At 56.7% G+C, this 16625-nt stretch overlaps 1 protein-coding gene across 1 annotated transcript; it reads right to left on the bottom strand.

Moving 5' to 3' along the window:
- Window positions 1–314: 314 nt before the first annotated feature.
- Window positions 315–14318, bottom strand: wg (Wnt family member 1 wingless). Its single transcript, XM_031992621.2, has 4 exons — window positions 13931–14318; window positions 9985–10247; window positions 2737–3011; window positions 315–2293 (listed from the first exon to the last, which is right to left on the bottom strand). Exons 1-4 carry the CDS (start codon window positions 14029–14031, stop codon window positions 1736–1738), a joined length of 1197 nt encoding a protein of 398 aa, XP_031848481.1. The 5' UTR covers window positions 14032–14318; the 3' UTR covers window positions 315–1735.
- Between the last annotated feature and the right edge of the window lie 2307 nt (window positions 14319–16625).

The following is a 16625-nucleotide window of genomic DNA, read 5'->3' as shown; positions in this document are numbered from 1 at the left end:
GGTAGAAACGTAGGAGGATGGAACGCGATGGGAAACGGACGCGCGGGGGAGACGCTGAGGGTAGGCCGAGGAGGGAGGGGGAGGAGAGTCGAACCAGTCTTCTCTTCGGGGCACGGGCCTCCCACGATATTCGCCCGGCGAGGAGTTATGAAGTCGTCCAACTGTGGAGAACCAGTCGGCTATATTTCGCGGGCAGAGAGAGAGAGAGAGGGAGAGAGGGAGAGAGGGAGAGAGGGAGAATGGAAGAGAGATGATAAGGAGAGCGAGGGGACAGCGCGCGCAGCCTCCGCGGAAAATCCGTGGAAAGATCGCGCGCGCACAATCGGCCGAGACTATTCAACTCGAATTACGCCTTTATTCTTTTCATTCTTCCTCTTACACGTCCATAAATTACAAAAAAGAAAACAATCGGGAGTTATTGTCGTTACACTGTGCGTACAAATATATCTTAATCACCGTTTTCTCGTAGGGGGACGGGGTCGGGGGATGAAATTTAGGGCCGAGCATCTGACACTGGGCTAATTGAGAACGGTATTCTAAACCTACGGGACAACCGTGCGCGGTCACGGTCCGTCCGGGGTGAATTGTCGGGGGGGCGGGTGACGTAAAAAAATAATTTATCCGCCCTCTCGCGGAGCGTCGGCTTCTCTCGTCTCGGTAGATTATGTACAAACGCGCGGCTACTTTATGGCGCGGTAGTCTGACGAACGCGATGCTAGAAAATATACATTATAGATTTTTACATTCGATATATCCGGTATTTATAATTGTATTTATATTCATATTTATATTTATATTTATATTTGTATTTATATTTGTATTTATATTTATATTTATATTTATATTTATATTTATATTTATATTTATATTCATATTTATATTTATAATATGTATACGCATACAGCCGCACTCTATACGTATATACAAGCGCGCGATCCTGCGGATCGGAATAAATAACGAATCTAAGATCGTGCCTCGCGCGCGGCCGCGGGATCGAGAGGATGGAGGGCGTGTGGCGCGCGAATTCGAAATTCGGTATCCCGAGAGCGAACGGGCAACGGGCGGAGGAGGGGGATAGAGACGCGTCGACGGAACGGAAAACGATCGTATGTACATACAGTGGAATCTACGAGGCGTCGACGTCTCAAAGTTTCGTCCACCCGGGCTCGTCGGGAGAAGGTTCTCAGCCGACGATCGCGAACCACCGAGCTGCTCTCGACGCTTTCCACCGCCTCAGTCTCTGGTACGCGTCCGTGGAGCGTCGCAATAAATACATCTGTGTACGTCGCGGTATCTCGATCGTCTCGCGTAATACTGGGAGAGAAGAGCTCCCCGTTCGGACGAGGGCTCCGCGCGACTGTTCAACCGTTCGAGTGCCAGGCGGCGCGAATCCATTCGCCGAAAAGTGTCGCTCCAGTTCCTTCTTTCGCTTGTCTCCCTTATAACCGTTCACCTTCGTTCTCCGTTACCCTCCTCGAAGTACAAAAATACGATCGGCATTCTAGACTCGTCCGAACGGTCGCGCCGCTTGGCAATTTCCGAATTTTCGCGATCCGTGGCGTCGAGACGGTTGAACTCGCATAGTTTCGCGGTAGGATCACCTGGACCACCTTGTCTGGGACAGTGCCGGGGGTTGATGAGCGAGAGACTACGGGAACATCCTTCACCGGGAAGGGTGTAGTCTCTCGGAGAAGAGCTTGGAGAAGGGAGGGAGCGGGAGAGGGGGGAAGGTGGCCTAGAGGCATGTGTGTATCGTCTTCTTGTTTCTGCAAAGCTGGCACTTGACCTCGCAACACCAGTGGAAGGTGCATGCGCATCTTTCGACGACCGTCACCTCCTGGGTCTTGAAGCCTCTGCCGCAGCACATCAGGTCGCAGCCGTCGACGCCGATGCTCGTGTCGTTGCACTGCCTGCCGTGCGTGCCGAGGATGCCCAGCTTCGGGTTCTTCTCGCAGAACGGCGGGGACGGCTCCAGGTAGACGAGATCCTTGGACCCGGGTGGCTTATGCTCGGGGTTGTACGGTTTCAGGTGGAAGTTGTACCGCTGCCGGCGACCCAGGCCGTCCCGGTGCCCGTGCACCGAATTGCTCGCCGAGTTGCTCGCGATCGCGTTCCCGTTCCCGCGGACGCGGTCCGAGTTGCTCACCATCACCCTGGACGCGCCGTCGAAACGGTCCTTCAGGTTGTCGCCGACCATGCGGAAGTTCGGCAGCCTTATCCAGCAGGTCTTCACGGTGCAGGAGCCGGACATGCCGTGGCACTTGCACTCCTGCCTCATTTCCGAGGACACGTGCTGCAACAGAAAGCGAAGGTCCGGTGCTACTCTGGTTCTTTCTCGATTGCGTCGTCGGCATTTAGAACTGGAGCGTCTAACTGTATCTCCTTCGACAACTGAGCCATTCGTTCAGCTGGACGAGAGAAGCAGCAGTGTACATTGATCAACACGTTAAAACCCGCGCGATTTTATACAGCAAAATTCACGAAATAAAAGAAGTATAATATTAAATCGTTTGCTTGAATCGCATCATTATTATCGTAGGTTCAGCAGGATGTCATTGCAATAGCATTATTTATAATATAGAAATTTTCAAATAATCATTTAACCTCCATGGCATTCAACGTGGTGAAATTCCCTTTTAAATGGAGGGTCACATAACAGTACCAGGTATTAATACAAATAATATCGTTGGTGAATAGACACCAGTTTACTCCTGCTCCAAAATAAAGGACACTCACCGCTCTGCCAGCCTCGTTGTTGTGCAGGTTCATCTTCTCGCGGAGATTCCGTCCGCGTTCGCCAGTATCGACGAACTCGCGGGAGAATTTGAAGCCGTACCCGATATTGTCCGAGCAGCCGCCCCATTCCCAGTCCTTGGAGCCGGACGGCGCGCGCGCCTGATGGGTGTAGTCGCAGGAGCACGACTGGATGCTGCCCTCGCTGCACGCTCTGGCGATGCTGTGGGTCACGGCCGCGCTCGTGATGGCGTAGATGAACGCGGTCTCCCGGCATCCTGCAACCAAACGATTCAATCCTTTTACGACGGATCCGGTGATCGCGGACGATCCTCGGCAACCCCTAAGAATCGCGGTTCCGGTCGCGCGGACTAAACTTTTGCGGCGGTCGGTATCGTGGGAGGCGAGCGAGCGAGCGAGCGGTGACCACAGAGAACGTCTCAATCCTTCGTGGACTACCTGCGAGATCTCTCCCGGGCGCAGGTGTGGAAGGAACCCGCAACGAACGGCGCGTGCAACGGACAAGGACGCTAGCCGAGCAGCCGAAAGAGGAGCCGAGAGGGACACGGCAGCGGAGGAGAAGAGAGAACGAGAGAGAGAGATAGAGAGAGAGAGAGAGAATGAGTGGGAACGCGACCTTAACCCCGAGTGGGCTGACCCGAGAGGCACCTCGACCTTATCTGCATAAGGCGCAGGTGCCTGCCGGCACCTTTGCGACCCGCCGAGCAAGGTATCGTGAGCCACCAGAGGGGAGGAGCCAGTCGTTTCGCAAATTGCCACCTTTATCGCGGCGCAGATAACGGGCGACGTTATCTCTCGCGCCGTGCACCGTCAGTTTGTCGAACGGTACCGACGGTAATGTCCGGGCACCGTGACGAGGTCGATGGTTCGCGTAAGCCGCTTCAGACCCGTTAGCACCCTACAGCTAGCGATGAACGCTCGAGCCCCAGCCTCGAAGCAGCTCCATGTTTTCGTGACTGTCCGAGCCGGACTCGCTTCCAACAGGACAACCCTGCGTCCATAGAATACCCCGAGAGTCTCGAATCCGTGCAGAGAGGCACAATGCTCGACCGATAATATTTCCCTGCGCGCGAGCGTAAAAAGCATTCCAGGTGGGAAAACGAGCGACGGGGGTCGGGAGGACCGAGGAAATTGGCTGGAAGTGAGACGTCGAGCGACTCGGCAGCCGCGGCAGAGATAATCGACCGCGTCAAATTCCGGAGCGGATCCTGGATTCGTCACGAGTGTTTTCCGCGCGGCAGCCTCGCCGGGCCCCGTTTCCGTGCGCGCGATCTGGCCGGGGAGTCCTCACGGCGGAACGACGGAAGAAAGGCGCAGGGCACGGAAGAAAAGCGGACGGACAGGGACAGAGGGAACCGATTTTCCCTAATCCCCGTCCAAGGCGAAGACCGGGGGCCGAGAGAGCGGTCGACGGTAGCTGCGACCGCACGGTTCCCTCCAGGCCAGAGGCAACTCGCTCCCGGCCGCGCATCTACGGGGGGGAAGCAAGATTTACGCCGTTTCACCCTGTTACCGCACCCCGTAGCCTCGCCTCGCTTCGACCTGTCACCGCGAAATTTCATCGGTTCCAGATATTATTCGTCATCATCCCCGGACTGGCATGACCGAGAGGATTACACGGCCGGCGGGGGGTGGGGGGGTTTCCCTCGCGAAAAAGGGCCTCCCCGTCGAAAGCGCGGCCAAGGACCGGGTGGAATCGTTCCCGACGATGAGCACACATTCCGGTAATCCATCGGGCGGCGAGCAAAGGACCGCGACTTTGACGGCGCACGGGCCGCGATCGTTTCCCCGAAGATTTTACGATCGTCAAACAGCCGGATAGGCCGAGATAACGGCGATCCCCGAAGCGAAAAATCGTTATCGACGGTGGAAAGCGTGGCTCGATAATCCCTCGGAGCGGCCTGTTTGCCGTGCAGGACGCTGCGGCGCGCGCGGCCGATCCCGCTCTTCGACTTTCCGCGCGCGATAAACGGTTTGACGTCCGCTTTGTCGGGCCGTGCAAACAGCGCGAGCAAGGTGGAGACCGGGGTTGGTTACCGGAGGGCAAACAGCCGGTCGAATCGATGGAAATTCCTGGCTCGCGTACTTCTACCTGCCCGAGGCGACGACGACGACGCGCGCTGGTCCAGGCGTTTCTCCCGGAGCGACGAAAAGAAAACGGCGGAGCCGGCCGGATAAAAATTGCGCCGAGGGAAACGCGATCCGGCGATACCTAGGCCGAGAGGGCCGGCCGAGCGCGACTCGTCAGCTTCGAGATCGAGCCGAGCGACATCGCGACGCGACTTTACGGCGCACGTTCGCGACCGCGCTGAAATTCCAGCCCGATAAGATCGCCGGAAATTATTGCTACCGCGAGGAGGAGGATCTCTCCGTGTCCCCGCGCCGGCAGCCGAAAGCGAGGGGAAACGAGAGAGAATCCGGAGAGGAGGCCTCGCCGGGGCCCGTCTCGCGGCGGGCAGCGACGCCGATCCACGAAAAACTGCATCGACCGGCTCGTGTCGTTCGAATGCGGGAGCGGTTCCGTGGCTGTTCGCGCGAGGGGGGCTGGGGGGCGCGAAAACGCGACCGCCATATAGGCCGGCCTCCGTCCGTGCCGCGGGAACTCGTGCGTCGAGAACCGTGGAAGCAAACAAGATGTAAAAATCACGGAGTACCGATGCTCGGGGGCCGGCCCATTGGCTCGCGGCTCACGTTTTCGCAAGAAATCGTGGCGTGCCGTCGACACATGTAGCCCATCATAGGCCGCGATTTATGGCGGCGTAACGCCGTCGCAAAAACCACGGACCGGGTCTCCGTATAAGACGCGACCCGCGCCACGCTGCTCCACTATCGATCCAATTTATTTATTTATTTCTGCGTTTAGTTATTTACATGGCGAGCTGTCCGCGCTAACGACGGACCGACGGTGGATCGAGTGTAACGCCCGGTTCACCGATAATCGGTATCGCTTTCGGTGATTGAATCGTCGGACGTCTTCCGAGCTTTTCTTTCGACTGTTCCTCGAGTTCGAACCGTTTCACCGAGATAGACGCGCGCATCGATACGAACGGTGTACATTTACGACAAATGATATTCGTTTGCCACGGTTCGCTCGGCGTTTCACTAAACCGGTGTGAAATCGCGGACGTTCGTAATCCAGGCTGTACGAAGTGTGCGTCGCTCGCGAGGATGAAGGTTCGTTTCGGTGAAATCTATTTGGGGATTGTAATAAATAGTGGTTTCCGTAAACGGAAAGCAATTCTCGCGGCCTCCGGCTTGCGCCATCCACGTCATCGACGACTCACGATCTCCGCGTCATCCCGCACGACCGTACGAACCCGTTCCCGCGGCGTCGGCGGACGCGAGATCCGTGAAATCGGCGGAAAACGCGAGCCGCACGGAGAGGCTCTCCCGCGGGATTCGCAGTTTACCGAGCAATTAGGCTGCGGAGCTGTGCTCGGCTTCCACGCGAGTGGCCTGGAACGGCGTGGCGCTGCGCCGCGCGTGGGACAAGGAGAGGAGAGGAGCGAACGAAACCGAGGGTAGAAGACCGATGCGGTAGGTGGCTCTTGGCGGCGAAATGATTACAGGCCGCAAACCTACTCACTACCAGCTATAATATCGAGTACAAACGCTTCCAAAAGTATCGCGCCGCTCCGACAGCCCGAACACGCGCGAAACGTTGCTCCTCTCTTCGTGGAACGCCGCGTGATCTTTCGAAGATCGACTGCCGGACGAATCCGGATCGTTTCCGTTGTAAAACCATCGATCGGATAATAAACGGTCTCACCCGCTTTGTCAGACGAGCGATTCTTTTTCGAAAGTTCGAAGATGTTTCCTCTTCTACTTGAAAACATTCGAGTTCTCTGGGACTGTTTGCTAAACGTTCGGTTAATAAACAGACGCGTTTGCGCGAGTAGTAAAATGGGGCGAAGTGGGTTAAAGAACGAGTCGAGCGGCGCGACGCGAAAGGGAGGAACGAGGAAAAAGAAGAAAAGGGCGCAACCCCCGAGCGCGCGATCCGGAAACGACCGTTTAGGGCGGCGCGCGACGGCCACGAACCAGTCGCCGGCGATCCCCTTCTCGATCTCCAAATACAGACGAGTACGTACGCGCGAGCGTTACGGATCGACGATAGCGATCTGCGTTTCCCCTGCGATCCACGGACCGAGCCCAGATCTAATCTCGGAGATCGGTTCGATGACGAACGATACCGGGGAAAAACGAAGAGCGAGTGGGACAGAGACGGGAACAGGGGGCGAACGAAGAAACTGGTCCTCTCTATGCGCTCGAAAAAGACGACCTAAAAGGGTGAAAGGTCGAGGCTGTTGCCGGCCGAAAGGGAATCCCGTCCAGAGGGGGGACGAACGATAATTTCGTTTTGTGCGGTGTCTCTCTCTTTCACTGCGATCCGCTGCGACTCAATTTTCACCGGGTAGCTAAAAAAGCTGTAGGCCACCGAGGGTGTTCCGCATTGTTCGCGAACGCGATGCGACGCTGCGATCGGCGGGGCGGGGCAGCGGGGCAGGGGTCGGGGAGGAACGCGAGGCTCGTCGCTAATAAGGTCGTCGAGGATTTCGATCGGAACGATGGCATCTGCGACGACTATTAGACGCTTCGCAGCCCATTCTTCGATCCCCCGTTTTCGTCGCGTTCACGGGGAAGACTATTAGGCTGTGCGACAGGGGGGTTGCGATCCGGGGTGGGGTTCGGGCGACGCGTCGTGGCGTCACGCCGCGGAAGGGTTACGCTCTCGGGCGCGATCTCTGCTATTTTGTAACCCGTGCCTCCTTTTTTTTCGGTTTTACTAGCGCGATAAGTGGCCATATGGGGACACTGGACGCGATGGGGTGGGACGGGAGCGGGCCGAGCGAAAAAGCTCGGCTTACAATCGCCTCGACGAGATCTAAAAGAGCCGCAGGGGAGCCAGAACTGGTACAAGAAGGTCCATTATCAGGTTGCAAAACATACATCTGGTCGGTGAGGGCACGTGCCCGGGGTCTTCGGAGCAAGGGCACGCCCCTTTCGATCCCCTCGTCCTCTCCCGCCCGCTCTCTCTCACTCTCTCTCTTTCCCGCTCACGATCCTCATCCTCCCCTGGCCCCTGCAACCCTTCACGGCTACCCGTCGACACCCTGTCGTCGTCTTCGCTCGAGTTTGCAATCTTCCGGACTGCCAGCGAAATTCGAGAAAGCTCTTGAAACCTCTCGGCAGCCTCGATTGCGTCTTATACGAAGCGAACAACCGCTGAACCTTTCATCGCGAGAACCTCTGTTTCATCGTTGCAACCGTCGCGACGCGAAATGACCTATTTCCGACAGCTCCCGTCGCGTCGATCGCGAATACAACGAATTCCCCCGTGAATTCCACAGAGAGATTGATTCGATTGTGCCTAATAGGAATCGGCTAACATTAATTGAGATCTCGATAGCTGCACTATTGAAGTTTCTACATGAGAAATTAACAAAAGTCGATTAGCCGGCCCGGTAGTGCGAACGTCGAGACGCTTTCGATACACAAAGTCCGCTCGACTGTAGAGGTTTCACCGGCGTGCCTATATGTATACCGCAAAGGAAACTCGAGAACGTCTATCGCGACCGATTTATGCCTCCTCGAAATTATCGCGTACGGCTAACTAACCGTAATCCGTTTACCGGTACTCTAATTATGCGGCCAAGGGGTTAGTTTTCTACGGTGCTTCACCAATCGATCGGCTAACGCTATTACCGCGCGTTGAAACTCGAGCACGGTACGCGTATTACCCGCCCGCCCACCTGCCCATCGACGCGATTATCGATCACGCGGATACCCATGATCGAGAGCGACAACGACCCTTATATATCCTCGATGATCCGGGCATTCCGCAACGCGGCAGTCAACCCGTTGTCCGTTGACGGATTTGTCGCTTGCAATTTGGTGGATTCGCGCGATCGCGGAACCTTCCGTACCCTCCCCCCCATTCCTCCTCTTTCCACCTTTCGTCCTCCGCTCGCCGCTCCCCGCATTCCGCCGCCTCCGCCGCGTCCGTCTCTGTTTCCACCGAAACTCGTCTCCTGTAAATCTCTATCGAGAATACCGGTTGTCGGAGACGACCACGGACAATGGGCTGTTTTTTGGAACGTGGAACGAGTCCACCTTATGGTCCGTTATATATACTTGTATAAACATACACGGACACAGGCGGCCGCGTGTGTACACACGCACGCACACGCGCGTAGCTTTATCACGAATCTCGACTCCTACCGACCACTCCGATTCGTAGTAGCCGCGTCGTCGTTGTCGTCGTCGTCGTTGCTACCATCAACGTCGCGCTTGAGAAAATTGAAACACGGTCAACACTTCGTGGTTCACAGTGTTCTGAGACTTTACAGATCGAACACTCGATGTTCAATTGTTAACCCCTTGTCATGCGATGACGAGTGAGATGGTGAGGATTTCTAGATTAGTTTAACCCTTTGCACTCGGATGTTTCTTACTAGAAATATTTCACATTTTCTTACGATGTTCTTTGAGACTAATTCGAAGGGAAATCACCAGTGCATTGAGGAACAAAGCTGTTTTATTCCAATGTTTCACGTATCGAGGCGTTATACAAAGTTTAACGTTAAATATCACATTCTATGGCTTTATTGTGTCAAATCAAGTGGTGACTGAGTGTCACCTCTGAAAGGATTAACGAGAATCGATGTTGTTCATTGCTTATGGATCAAAGCGAAAAACTATCGCTATTATCAATTTATTTTTAAGTGGAATTTTTATTTTAATGAAAGAGGAGAATTATGTTGCGTTTCTTCCAAATCGTCGATAGTAAAATGTTACGAGTTTAGTAGCGAAAGTACGCCAAGGGGTTGACGATTGAACGATTTGCTTGGGAAGTTTTGGGAAACACTGTACTCACACACCTGTAACGATCAGGAGATTACGAGTAATTTGCAGGAGAAACCGAGAATACGGTGAACGTTCGAGGAACCCGTGAGATTTTCGATGTTGCGTCACGATTCAATTGTCCATCGCGCCGCGCGACACTGAATAATTCGACTGTCATCCGAGGGTTGCCAGTATGCAACGATTCCGAGCGAACACCGTCGGCCGCAAGAAACGGAACGCTTTCGCCGTTCCAATTAGCGGTGCTCGATCGCCTCGGCCGCGTAATTCCGCGAACGATAATTGAATTCTTCCCGCTGCGCGGCAGCGAAGAACGCGCAGGGAAGAAAGGCCGGGAAAAGAGAAAGGGAAACTCGGTTTGCTCACCTCTGTCGACGATCTTGCCAAAGAGATTTTTCCCACGGAGGAAATTCTTGGTGGAGCAGTTCCATCGGCGGTTGCGGAATTGGTGTTGGCACTCGGTGATCGCCTGGTTCGCGCCCCTGGCGACCGCCATCAGCACCCCCGGGTTCTCCCTGGCGAGTTTCCTCTGCTTTCTCCTCAAGGTCGCGTACACCGTGGGATCCATGTTCAGGGAGGCCGGCGACAATGGCAAAAAATTGTTCGGCTCGCCAGCCTTCGCGATTCCCCTGAAGAGAAAGGAAAAGTTATCGAGTCGGTCGTAACAGCGCGGCTTCCGCGAGGCTTCATCTCGCTGCGCGAGCTCTTTCGATCGGACGAACAGTCCCTCCAAAGCTGCGACGGCACGGTCGTTTCGCGCGTTAACGCGCGGCCGGGTGTTACGGTGTTAAGTAATACGATAAGAATCGACGAAATAGAAAAATCTATGTTGCATAGTTCGGATGTCTCGATTAATATTAACGAGAGAAGTGAGCAGCGAAACGGAGATATTCTCGCTTCAGCGGAGGAACCGCGGCGCGAGACACGCCCGTGTAATCCCGGCGTAAACGTTTCGCAGCTTATCGCTGTCGTTACACGCTTCTTATTACGAAATAATTGGACTCGAACGTTAGTTAACCTTTTGCCGCGTAACGACGGGTAAAACTGGTACCGGAGATTCCTAGGTTAATCGAATAAAAATCACGGCTATCCCGTGATTATCAACAGTCTGCCTTCGACGTAAATTTACGCTCGCCAGTGGAAGCTTCCTGTGTATTCCTTACAAGTTGTCGGTAGTAAAATCGGTAATACCAGTCGGGAAGAGAATCACACGGTCCGACCGCGGTGGGACGATCGAAGGGTCGCGGCGAGGATCGTTTTCGGAACGGTCGTCGATCGGACGATCGGTATTTCTCGAGCGTCCGATCGACGCTAATTTCGTTCGCGCGTAAAAACGACACTCTCCGGACACTCGGGCGGACGAGGAAAGGCGAAACGGTCCGGAGAGGAGAGGAGAGGAGAGGAGAGAGCAGATGGGAACGGGGAGCGAAGGGAGCCGACGATGATGCCGGGAAGGGAGGCCGAAGAGGAGGAGCGCGGTGAAGGATTAGTCCGAAAGACGAAACTGGTTCAACAGTTTCGGTCAACGGTAGCCGGGGTATATATAAATCAAGCTGCCGCGCGAGTCCAGCCTGCGAAAGAATTCGCGTCGTCCGATCGATCGAGCGTCGCGCAGAAAAACGCTTAAGAGCGTTCTGCTCGCGTCCCTTCGTGGGAAGAACGTGCAAACTTTCGAGAGAAAGGTCTCGCGCGCTGCCCGGATCGCCGCCGCGCCGAAATCCCGCGATATTTACGACCGTTTTACGGCCGCGATCGCACGCGACAACGACCGCTCCCGCCGCCGGATCCCTCTTCCGATCTCCCGTGCGCGCCCTAGGCGAGCCGCGCGCGAGAAACCTAGGAGACGTTTAATTATTTTTCCTGCTCGCATGGAACACGCTCCGCTCTTCCCTCTCCGGATACAGTCCCGTCCAAAAGTCTGGTCGTCCCGTGAAGTAGCCGGTTGTCGAAAACCGTGCTCGATCAACACCCGGTTACACGGCCACGGCTCCTCCGCGGCTCGAGGACGATCGTGTATGGTCTATAAAACGGCCTTAGCGATCCGAGATTTCTCGACGGGAACGCCGCGCGAGCAGGGATCGGATCGCTCGTCGCCGCGCCGTCCATGATAAACAGCCGATCGCCAGCGCTGCTCCGTCGACGCTCCGTTGTCAACGACTTTCCTGACGGCTAGCAGAGACAGCTAGTCGGATAGACAGATAGACAGACGAACGGACAGACGAGAACCCGGACGCTGGATGCCACCGCGAAAAGCGTGCCAGCTGCGGCCGAGGCTTCCCGTTGACACTCTCGGTGCGCTCCGAGTAAATAAACCGAATCACCGAGCACAACCTCGTAAAACCTCGCTCCGGAGCGGCTGGCTGCGGCGAATCGGTGTCGGGAAATCGTCTTCCAGAAACCGAACTCTCTCGTCTCGACCACGTCGACGCGACGCGTCTCGTTCTCGGTTTTGGAACCTGAAAACCGGCGACGTCCGCCGGCGCGATTCGCGAAACGTTCGACGAGCGGCGAACATAAATACACGCCGACCGGGACCGGTTAGAACGTATCTATCGCTTGTAATTCACGTCGAGCAGAAAAGCTCACGGGGACGAGCTGCGGAGCAGCGCGATCCTGTCCCTGCCCCATCCCTCGTCCCCTCGGCGAGACCGCCGCGCAGCCCGTCCACGTGTTTTCTGCCAGCGACCACGAAAATAATTTATCGAGCGGAGAGGGCTAATATAACGAGCCGGTGCCACGCGCTACCACCGGCAAAAATCCCGCATTAAATTCCCGCGATTACCGCTGAATTATCGTCCCCGCGCCGCGGCTCGAACCGTTCCAACCTGCTCCGAGGCGGCCGTGGACTGGCTTTGCCGGAGACCGCTCGACGACGCGACCTGTCGCATCCAGGACGACGACGCCTCCAGCGAGATGCCACGAGCCGGAGAGGAATCGCCGATGTCTTTTTCAATCGGCCGACCGACTTGCTCGGCGCGTCGCTGCTCGGACGCGACCCCGCGCGCCTCGTTTCTAATGCCGATCCGCTGCGACGAATGCAGTACGCGCTACTGGTTTCCAACCGGCGCGTGATTTTTAGTATTATCGTTGCTGTTATCCTGGCGTTTCGGGGAATCGAAATGAAATAACTTCAAGATCGAAGCTGTCGCGAGACGAGTTTGATACGTGCACAATTCGGTTAAAATGGAGTTCACCTTTGACTTCCGAAGAGGATTACGAACGTTTGTTAATATTTTGTGCTCGATAACGGAAGAAAGCTTCGCAACCGGAAAGTCTCCCGCTGATCGGAGTTCGAGAGGTAATAATAAGCGACGCGGCGAGGTAATAAGCAAACGCGATGATGTGGGTTTTACGAATTCCGTTTCCCTTTCTCGCGGTGGACGTTACGCGGAAATTGCAGCGAGTCACGGGGCCTAAGCCCGACGAGACCACCCAGAATCGGCACCGCTCCGGCGAGGAGCCGGCGCACGGCACGGCACGGCGATAAGCGATTCCCCCGTTACCGCGGGATATATCGCCGATCCGCGCGCGATATATCTATTTCGGGAACGCGACCGGCCGCCGCGAGCCGGCGGTAAATTCACCGAAAAGATCAATCCGCCTTTCGCCGGGGGAGTCGCGATAAATTACGGCCGGCTGGGAAATCCAGGTGGCAGGTTGTCCGGCGTCCGCGCGTCCACGCGAATTTACCGACGTATTAGATTAATTAATTCGTAGGCAATAATTAGCCGCGCGTGGCCGTGCCTTAAATCAACTCGCGGCTTGGAAAAGCGGCCGGGCAACGGTTGATTTATCGCTGGCAGTTTATCGTTATGTGGATATTTCCGTGGCTATCTCTTTCGGTTGTAAACGCGGCCGTTGGTCCGGTCCCGGGCTGCTCGGTAGCTCGATCGCACAGCGAGCATTATTTATTGCCCGGCTAATGAAGTTAGCCATTATCTAACATCCATCCAGCGTTTTCTTGTTCCTGCGAGAAATCATTTGCGGGTCGGGTGGTCGCGCGCGGTGCCGCGAGACGTATGATTAATGGATTAATAAGAAGCCGCGCGCGGGCACCGGTGCCACCGTCGCCGGGATAAAAGATTCGGGGGACAGGTGTTAACGCGGTGCCGGTGGCGCGGCGCAATTAACTCTGAAAGGTTAATTCGATTCCGCGTGGGATCGTTGCGCAATCTATTTTCCCGTCCCGCGGGCTCCGCCGGACGGCGCGACGGGCAGGATCGCGCGGCGTAGAACGCGCGGCGCGCTCAGCGTGGCCGGCACGTTAACCGAAGAACGCGAGCGAAACGGATGACAGACTGAGAGAGCTTACCACCACATGGATCCTCTTCCGCGGTTCTTGTTCCTGGTGATTTCAGTGAGAGAGGCGTGGATCGCCACCGCGAGGGCGCCGAGGATCACCCAGAGCCTCATCTTCTCGACGTCGGTAGCTCAGCCGTTGCCTTGCCGGGACCCTCTGTGATCGGGCTCGCGATCGGTCTCGATGGAACACGACGATACACCATGCACCAATCCCGTGTCACTCACCGAATTGCGAACATCACACGGTACCGGTCGCGATCGGGCGTCGCGCACATAACATAAGCCGCAGTACCGAGCGTTGTCAGTTTTCCACGTCGGTTCGGAGAGTCCTCTCGTGTCTGGGACGGCACAGCCCGCGCGTCGCCGAGTGGAGATCGGTCCCGAGAGCTTCTAAATCATCGTCGAGGTCGGTCGCGTGGCCGTTAAACTGGGGAATTCCAGCAAAGCAAGAAGCGTGGTGGTTCGTGGCCGTGCCCCCTCGAGTGTCCGAACGGAGCGGTGTGGTAGAATGGTCAGCTGTCAAAGCAGGAGAGTTCGGTGGCAAGAACCGCAATGCCGACAGTCCGACAGTTGAGTGACTGTAGCTGGTAGCGGGCGACGTCGGCAGCCTCACGGAAACTCACCCCCCGAAGGGCTTTTTTCGAGGGGTGGGTGTCACCCTTGCCGAGTTCTCGCCGAATCAGAGGTGGTGGGAGAGGCACGGTGCAGCCGCCAGGATACCTGGCAACCCTCCTCGGAGCTTTCTGTCGGCTCCGCCGGCCCGGATAATAATGGAGTTGCCTCGAGCCCCGAAATCGGTAGTCGCTGCCGTCCCGACCGAACGGATCGCTCCGTTCCGTTTTGCCCCGTCCCGTCCCGTCTCGTCTCGTCTCGTCTCGTCTCGTCTCGTCTCGTCTCGTCTCGTCTCGTCTCGTATCGTATCGTCTCGTCTCGTTCCAGTCCGTCCCGTCCTGTCTCGTACCGTACCGTACCGACTCGACCCTTCCCGCGTCCTGACCCGATTCCGATTCTACTCGCGCGAGGACGCGCGCTATCGCTCCTCTAATCGGAGAGAAGAGTGCGCGGGCGCGATCGATCGGCCGATCGATCGAACCGACGAACAGACGAGCGACCGGACAAACGAACGAGCGTACGAGCGGACGGAACGATCGAGCGAACGAGCGTCGACCCGCGAGAGAACGCGCCAAGGGGAGCCAAAGCTCGTGGTCGTTTCCTTTTCTTTCGTTCGCGTCTCGGGGGGTACGGTACCGCGGATTCGAGAACCAATACCCTTCGACGGACAAGTATAGGCCTCGGCTAGCGACTGCACGCGCTCGTCCGCGGAAGAGCCGATCTCTCTTCACAGAGAGAGAGACCGAAACCTTCTCCCCTCTCCACCCCACGAGCTGTCCGCTCCTCGCGTCTCGCTTCCTCTCCTCCTCCACCTCCTCCACCTCCTCCTCCTCCTCCTCCTCCTCCTCTTTTCCCTCCTCCTCCTCCTTTTCCTGCTGCTCCCTCTCCCCCTGATCGCCTCCTGCTCGCCTCCTGCTCGCCGGTGCCCGTCCAAGGCACCACTCTTCGACTCGTTCTCTGTTCCTGTTCGCGGTCCTCTCTCCGCCGGCTCGGCCTGCGCCGTTCCCTTTTCCTCGCCTTTTCCCTTTTCTCTCGTCCTCTCTGCTCTCTCTTCCCGGTCCGTTCTCTTTTCCTTCGCCTCCGGTCCTCCGGTCCGCTTCCTCTCCCGGGCCGCGCAGAGATCTCGCACCGGCTCCCCCGAAGATCGATCGGATCTCGCTCCGCCTCTTCGTCGTCCGGCCTCTCGCCCTTCTTCACACGCCGATCCTTACTCTCTCTCTCTCTCTCTCTCTCTCTCTCCCTCTCTATTTCTCTCTCTCTCTTTGTCCCTCTACCTACGATCCTACTCCAGCATCCCTCCCCCTTTTCCTGCTTCCGCTCGGACTCCGTTCCGTTCCTCTCGTTACTCCGCCGGTTCGCCGTGCGAGCGATTCGAAGGGATCGATCGTCTCGCGCGGATCGAACGTGACGCGTAAGTTTAAATCCCGGTGTCTCCGAGCATCGCGCGTGTACACCGGTCATGCGGGGGATCGGCGAACGTCGGCCCGTTTGCTCGAGAGCCTCGCCACGCGCTGGACCCCGTGGGGAACGGTATCCGGCAGGCTCTGACAGACGTCTCCTCGGAAGTTCTCTTTGCTCCTCGTAGACGAGCACGTGGCTTTCGAGGGGAAATGGCGGGCGGTCCTTATCAAGGCCACGCCTGTCGGCCTCCCCACCATGCGGCCCGTGGTCATCGCGCAAGGAACTTTCGTCGATGCTCTCCCACTCCCTGAAAAACATCCCGGATGTTTCCCTCTCGCTCTTTCCTCTTCTCGCGCCTCCTCCCGCCCCTCGCCGTCGTCGTTCTCGCCCGTACCCTTTCTCTGTCTTCTTCCCCATCCTTCTGTCTCTCTCTCTCTCTCTCTCTTTCTCTCTCATTCTCTCTCGCTCTTTCTCCCCGTGGCCGCCGTTGGTTCGTTCTATCCCTCTGCTCGTCGCTCTCGATCGTTCGCAGCATCCCTCTCCTCTCGCTCCTCTTTTTTTCCCCATTCATCCGTCGGGAGAGAGAGCTCCTTCCTCGTTCCTCTTTCCCCCTGTTCCCTCCCGCGGCTCGTCGCCCGTTCGATCCGTCGTTCCCGTCACCCTTCCTTCGACGTCGAGGGACGTCGCGTCCC

The sequence above is a fragment of the Nomia melanderi genome, chromosome 2 (assembly GCF_051020985.1).
Source record: "Nomia melanderi isolate GNS246 chromosome 2, iyNomMela1, whole genome shotgun sequence".
Classification (NCBI taxonomy): Eukaryota; Metazoa; Arthropoda; class Insecta; order Hymenoptera; family Halictidae; genus Nomia; species Nomia melanderi.
This window is presented reverse-complemented; position numbering and strand designations above follow the sequence as displayed.

Coding starts and splice junctions, on each gene's coding strand:
- wg (XM_031992621.2), bottom strand. CDS start 14,031: ATGAGGCTCTGGGTGATCCTCGGCGCCCTCGCGGTGGCGATCCACGCC. Junction 10,248..13,930: donor GGAAGAGGATCCATGTGGTG/GTAAGCTCTCTC, acceptor CTTTCTCTTCAG/GGGAATCGCGAAGGCTGGCG. Junction 3,012..9,984: donor TGGCAAGATCGTCGACAGAG/GTGAGCAAACCG, acceptor GTTTGGTTGCAG/GATGCCGGGAGACCGCGTTC.